The sequence below is a fragment of the Abramis brama genome (assembly GCF_963993115.1).
Source record: "Abramis brama genome assembly, chromosome: 18".
Taxonomy (NCBI): Eukaryota; Metazoa; Chordata; class Actinopteri; order Cypriniformes; family Leuciscidae; genus Abramis; species Abramis brama.
In genome coordinates this window covers 20070412-20077680 of record NC_139980.1, presented here as the reverse complement: position 1 = coordinate 20077680, position 7269 = coordinate 20070412, and the positions used below count along the sequence as shown (strand labels likewise).

Here is a 7269-nt window from a genome sequence, read left to right as displayed (position 1 = left end):
TGCAGTGTCACAGCATCACTCTGGAGCTAAGCCTGACTGCCTGAGTGTTTTTTTTTTGTCTGACCCAGTTTCTGTGCTTGAGCTGATGCCACTGCTGCCGGGGGAGGTCCTTTCTCATCCAGCTCACTGAACGGGCCGAGCCATCCCCAGAGTAGGCCTAGCTCTCCACCATACACATATCACCCCATTAAGAGGTGTCATTTTACAGATATAGCAGTTTAAGCAATATTAAAGCAATTTGTTGCTTGAGGGAGAAGCCTCAAGCATGTATTGTTAATGGTGAGATGCAGGTAACAGACACTAGCTGCTGGTGCCATTTAAATAAAAACACCATAAAACGTTATTAACAACAGTATAAAATAGTGATAGCAGTATATAATATTTTTTTCTGTGCACGGAACGCTATATCCTGTGATTCAGAGCATATCTGTGTGATGTGTTGGGCTGTGGAGAAATGGAGACCAACTGCAGGGTGCTTCACAAAATCTGGCATGGAATTGCTGTTATCTAGAATAGGGGAGCTGATTGTTGATTTAGTGTTTATGTCCGTCAGAAATCTGAGAAATACTGCCTTTCCAGCAGTATACCATATAGAAGGGCAGCAATGAATGTCAGAATCCAATGTCTGTGTAAAATATTTCTGCTATTTAAAGGCAATGTGTATCTATGAAGCTTGTTTCCGCCACAGAATTAAAATTAAAAAAGGTAATTGATTTTTTATCTCAAAATTGCGACTTTATATCACGCAATTCATGCAATTTTGACTTTATAATACAATTGCGACTTTATATCACACAATTGCGACTTTATATCACACAATTGCGACTTTATATTACGCAATTCTGGCTTTATAACTTCTAACTGCCAGTTTAAATCTTGCCATTTTGAGAGAAAAAAGTCAGAATTGTGAGATAGGCCTAAAAATGTTACATTTAAATGTTAGCTATATAAAACGTTATAGCTTTAAATATTATTTTCATGCTGTAACTGTAAAGCTATTATGCCCTGATGAACTGCATATGTGAATATTATGTAGATCTATTGTTTACATCAAATCAGTCCAGTCTGTGGCTTGCAACCATAAATGTCTATGTTTAGCTTCACAGAGCGTCTTCGATGACAGTATTCTATAAATATGAAGATTCTGCATTCCGATTCTGACATCCAAAGGCACAACAAGACATTTTTTTCTCTTATTCCATGGATTTTGCCTATTTTCCTCCACTTGTTATCACTGGTTGTCCGCCACCACAATGCGCGGGCACCTGCAAATGACGTAACCATGACGTCGACTCTAAATTGGTCTACAGATGCGTAGAGTTTTTTTTACAAAGTGACATCGCCAACTATTGGCCTGGCATGAATAATACAGCATTTTTAATCGTTGTTGCGGATCTTTGTGAAAGGGGTTCGTTTTGACAAACGTTGTCGTCTGTATGTTTAACTTTTTTTAGTACATCATATTTATGCATGTACCCCTGGATCAGGCTGGATGGGCAAAGTATAATCCTAAAGAGATTGCTTCTCAATATCCCTCCTCGTTTCCTCATGCTCCTCCGTCCTCCATCCTATGACCTGGAAACCGACCGAGCTCAGCCATCTTGAAGGTTGCTCAAATTCTCCTCCCCCTTCTCACATCTGTCACAATAATTTTAATTTATGCTTTACCTTTGCAGTTTAAATTATATATCACACATATATCAATGTGGCATCTTGCTTTATCTTTATTATTTATCAATTTCTTAAATAACCAAACCAAACCAAACCAAACCAAACTTTGCATCCTACAGGGGGTGGAGCTGAGACGCGAGGAAAGGAAACGAGGATGCACAAATAAGAATTGAGAAGCACCCATTGATTAGCTGGTTCAGCTGTCCTCATCTCAAAGTCTTCTCTCACAAGGACATTATTTATGGGCTTGTTATGGAAAACAACAAAGACGATTTTTTGGTTAACAACATCCTTATTCTAGTTACATTTTATATACACAAATCTAAATTTCTGAAAGTGAAACCTAAGTTCTGTTTTTTCTTTCTTTTCTTCTTTTCTGTAATGCACTTTTGCACCTGATCCTGCTGTCATAGTGTAATTATTTATTTCCGTTGCAATGTTGTTTGTACATGACATATTGTTTAATAAAAATAAAATGTTTGATTAGGGTTGGAGCAACCCCAAAATAATGAGTTGTATTTCTTATATGCATGGACAAAATGTATATCCTGAAAATACAAAAGTCTCTTTGGAAAAACCTAAACATTGCAATTATTATTATATATTTATACTTTGTAATTTCATATTTGCCTTTGTAATTTCATGTTTCTGTATCCATAATTTGATATTTACTTACAACCCAACATTATTTCAGTATTTTTGTTGTCTGCTTTCTGACAATATTAAATATTAGGCTATGCACCTTTTTGTGGAATTTAAGCTATGTCAGGTGCAGCTTCCGCCTTTGCATTGTAGCAGACGCATTACCGACTTTTACTTTAATCTAACTAAAAAATTTTAAAATGTGAATATAGAAATCCAAATTTCTGAATGTCCCAGTCCGTGTTTTCCAGCAGCCTCGGCGCAGAGCAGTGGAGAGCTGGAGGAGACGCTTATAATGCCATGCTGGAGCAAAGGGGCTCCGGTAGGGGTCTAGTTCACATTTGCGCACGTTCACATTGGCCTCCGTGGGAATTGGAACTTTGGTATTACAAATAAACTTTTAAATAAAGTCAAAGTATATTAATGTCTCTGGTCTCCAAACATCACCAGTTAAAGACGAAGTGGCGTCATATTTCTCTCTTTCAATGCCTCAGTAATCGTTTTCACAGCTCATGCCCACTGCCCAGCACACACACACACACACACACACACACAGCCTTCCACTGACATGACAGGACAGCCGTGGAAAGGGCTCCTCCAAGCCCAAATCTAACGGTGTTAATGAATGAGGAGGAATCGGTGTGATGTGGGGCAGTGGATGGGTACAGCAGCGCTACCTCAATGAATAATGTAGATGGGCATCAGCATGCGTCTCTAGCCTCTGCGAAAACACGGACGCTGGAAATCAACCTACAACCTTTTCAGCTTATTTAACCGCGATTCTGAGCATGGAAACGGGTCTGGTCGCGAATCATCAAGTGAAAAATGTTGGAAGCGGAGATCCCCCTCCTTCGCCTCTCCATCGCACACCTCCACAGCAACAGTCGCACGCATTCCCTCATTCCCAGCAGCAGCAGCGAGCCGTCAGCCACAACAACAACAGCATCAAACCCACACCCGTGCGCGGAGATTTGGGGAATCGACAGGATGGAGGGGAAGAAAACGCTTTGGAGACGCAGGTCGATCGCCATCCGCGTTTGCTGAATACAAGTGACGAGGAAGATCGCTCGTCCAAACCCGGGGGGGAACGGATGGGCAGCAGGTACGAGCACTCCAACTTTGGACCAACGAGCAACAATAACAATAACAACAACAGCGGCGGCGGCGGAGGCAACGCGTCCCAAAGCGGGAGCAGCTCAGTTTCTGAGTTTAATCATTATTACGGGAATGGAAGAGGAGGGCCTTGCTTTGATCAACATGGCGGACAACAAAGCCCTAGGACGGCTTTAATGCATCAGGCACAGAGCAACATGGATCAAGTGCAAAACTCCCACGAAGGGTACCATAATAATCCATACAACCACTATCCCAACTACCGGCCGGGGTACGGTGGCGCTGGATACGGTATGATGAGCCCATCGCGGCAGGGGAACATGATGGGCCCTGGTACCAATTCGCCCACTGCTGCTAGTCATGGCAAGGCTGCTATGGCCTCTGTTGCCCCGGCTCCCGGTGCCAATGTTGGGGGCTTTCAGAGGTTTCCCGGACAGAACCAACAGCACCCTTCTGGAGCGACACCCACGCTAAACCAGCTCCTGACATCTCCGAGCCCGATGATGCGGGCATATGGCAGCGGCTATCAAGACTACAGTAACCCGCCGCCACAGCAGCAGCAGCAGTCCGGGATGGGTTTGGGCAAAGACATGAGCTCCCCATACAGCCCCGCTGCCAGCCACAGCTGGGGGGCACAACAAAGAAACATCCCGTCCATGAGTCCTGGGAATAACGGGAACAGCAGAGCTCAGGTGAGCGTTTTAGCATACGTATGTGTCAAGCTTTGCATCAGGTCTAGCTGTGGCCTGATGCTATCCATACCATTAGCTTTCAATGTCCTGCTTTTATATTTATTGAATGTATATGAATGGTGAAATAACATGCCGGGTTTGGGTTCTTCTAGTGTAGGTAAGATTATCCCGGGGTTTGGTCTTGTATGTGGATGTTGACAGGCAGCAGAACATGTCAAGTTCTGCCCAAGGTGACTGTGCTAACGGTGTTAGCATGAGTTAGCCTGCGCCGAGGCTTCAGTTCTGCTAAAGTGATTCCCGATACAACGATCACATATACTGGGCTGCTTGTATTCATACACACAGTATAATATCACAGAAGCATTACCGAGAAATTAATGTCATGCTACTGAATAAATTATCGGCCGTTGTTTCGATAAAGAGCTCGTTCGGTGCCATTCAAATTTACGGAACGTTCTAGCATTGCGCCGCTGCTAAATAAAAATACGCTGCTAGCGCGTTTTCTTCCCGATGTCAAGTGGAATAAAGCGACTGTGTGATTTAGTTATACTACCCGGATGAAATTTCGTTGTCGTTTTCAACGTATGTTTGCCAGTAAGAACTGTCTGTCTGAAACGAAGGGCTAGACGGTGTTTTCAGCGCAGAGCGCTACTGATTAGCATTGTTAGCTGGTCTTAGCGCCATTGCGCCCGTCTGTCTTCACTTCATTATGCAGGAATTAATGAATGTTTTCGCATTCACCTCATATTCTCTAGCTATATTTTTAAATATTATATGTACTGGTTTTCCTAAACGCAAACCATGTAACGTTAAGTGTAGAGATATTATACGGCGGAATAGAAAAGCTGTATCTCAAAAACTAGACAGCTCGTTAGGTTTTGAGATATAATGTCATAGTATTTGTGTAGTAGAATGCTGACTATTTAGGCTGCTTATTATGTTTTGAGACTGTAATACCTGTAATTGCTTTCTAAGTAGGAAGCTCACTACGTTTTGAGAATATACTGCTCTAAAATCCCGTCCTGGACTGGTTGCAGCTCACTAATTTTTGAGACTATAATATTGAAAAATGTTGTCTAGCTGGGCAACAAACTTGGTTTTTTTAGATACAACCTTGGGTTTCAAAGTCCAGCTGGCCAAATCACAGTTTTTCACGTTCGATTTTAGTGATAAATTGACTTTCCTGCTTAATATGTTTTTATGCAGGTCTAGAGGGAAAGCTGACGAATCTATTGGAATAGTTTAGCATATATTAATATTCATCCTGCTAAATGCTGTAGGTTTTGTCTTTGTTAAACAATGAACACTTGTAATGTTTTGTTTGGTGTAAATGTATTAATTTGATGAAAGGTTTTTTTTTTTGGGGGGGGTTAGCTGTTTATAACCAGTATGTGCCAAATGATGTATATTGTCTATTTTGTACTCATTAATTTCTAAATCTGTATTTGTGGACAAAAGACTGGTTAAATACTCAAGTTTATAGTTTATCCTATACAAGTGGCAAAAGCTGTCTGCTTTCAGTTCTCCAGCATCTTATGCGATCAGATGCTTTTTGGCCGCGGGCCCTTCTCTGTATGGATGAGCAGTCCTGACCTTCACACATGCAGATTAGCCATGCTTTCATAGTGGCACATGAAGAACATTTGTGCTGGATTGCCCAGGGTAATCCCAAGGCGAGCACAGGCAACATGACTGGAAGAGATGCCAAGACACCTGATAGCCCTCACGCCTTCCATTCATTCTTGACCAATTTTGTACAACACCCTGAGAGCATTTTGGATCTACCTTGGTAAATTATAGTTTAAATAAATCTCCAGTTTGGAATAAAGGTTAATGAAATCTGTTAATAACCAGTGTTGGGGAGTAGCTAACTACAAGTAGTGATGCAACTAACTTAACTAAATTTTTTTGTTAGTAGCTTGACAGTAGCTTTTCCAGTAGCTAACTACTTTTTCCAGCAAATAGCGGTGTAGCATGACGTTCAGTTTTGCGTTTTGAGGAACCTGCAATGTATCGAAGCAGCGCAGTGTCGTCTTATTATATCGCAAACTAAAATTGTGCATTACTGCCATCTATTGTTAGTTTATATCACGCCTCTTGCATCTTACGGTTAAGTCAAGTCACCTTTATTTATATAATGCTTTTTAAGCATTCTAAGCAAGTTTTTAAGCAATCTACAGATTGTTTCAAAGCGGCTTTACAGTGATAACAGGAAAATAATTCCTGAGAAAGGATCGCCTGATGATTACGTAAAGGACGGGTGGGTTAATTTTTCACATGAATCGACTAGTAAAGGTTACATTTTTGTATAATCTATGTAAACCAAAGATTAAACGCTGTTTGCGGCGAAGACTTCAAGCACAAATGGATTTTAAATTGACTAATTGTCTTGCTTTATTGCACTCTATATCAAATATCTATTTCTGTTTTAATTACAATGATCAATCAGTGTTTCCCATTAATTACTTGGACTAATCTGTCCCGCCACAATTCCGTAATGAACCTAAAGATCACAAACATTGTGTTTTGCACCATTGCTTTGGCAAAGCATCTGTCAATCTAACAGAAAACCAATTTGCGATATAGCTTAGTGCGCTGCTTATCACACGGCAAAGCTATGATTTATTTAAATAAGGTATATAGCTTAGTTTGTTGTGGCGGGTTTCAGAGCGAAGCGCACTGTGCTCACGAGTCGTGTCTCAGAGCGGCTCTGTTCACCGTAAAGGCTGCAAGCTCCATCACTGCATGTGCTGTGAATTTAACGTACATTTTCGACTACTCCCGTGTGTCCAATTTAAGTTGCATACATTTTGTACTTGAAATGATTTGTTGAAACTTCTTACTTGACTTTGACAAACAATCAGTTTGAGATATATATTTGAGTATTAGTGTAGGCTATCTTCGGGTAGTTTACAAAACAGTACTCATTGAAATCACAATTGTATTGCATTACGTTGTTTTAAACCACAAATTATTAACAATTATTCAGTTATTTGTAATATACAATGCCATTGTAAATTGGAGTATGGATATGGGTAATTAAATTAATTAATTATTAAATTAATGAAATTCGGAGCACTACATCATACATGTTGTTACTGTCACGTGACCTACCAGCGTTAGTTGCGTCGCTTCAATTCCATTAATAAAT

At 40.7% G+C, this 7269-nt stretch overlaps 1 protein-coding gene across 5 annotated transcripts in view; it reads left to right on the top strand.

Annotated features, from left to right (window-relative positions):
- Positions 1-2815: 2815 nt before the first annotated feature.
- The window catches only part of arid1b (AT-rich interactive domain 1B), an 89254-nt gene continuing 84800 nt past the window's right edge, over positions 2816-7269 (top strand). For 2 of the 5 annotated variants that reach the window (XM_084091089.1, XM_084091091.1), the window contains exon 1: positions 2817-4118. In XM_084091089.1, coding sequence (XP_083947215.1) covers positions 3102-4118 — 1017 coding nt within the window. In that variant the 5' untranslated portion in view covers positions 2817-3101. Of the gene's footprint in view, positions 4119-7269 lie in introns of all 5 variants that reach the window. The other 3 variants (XM_084091092.1, XM_084091090.1, XM_084091088.1) reach the window with 2 other exon arrangements.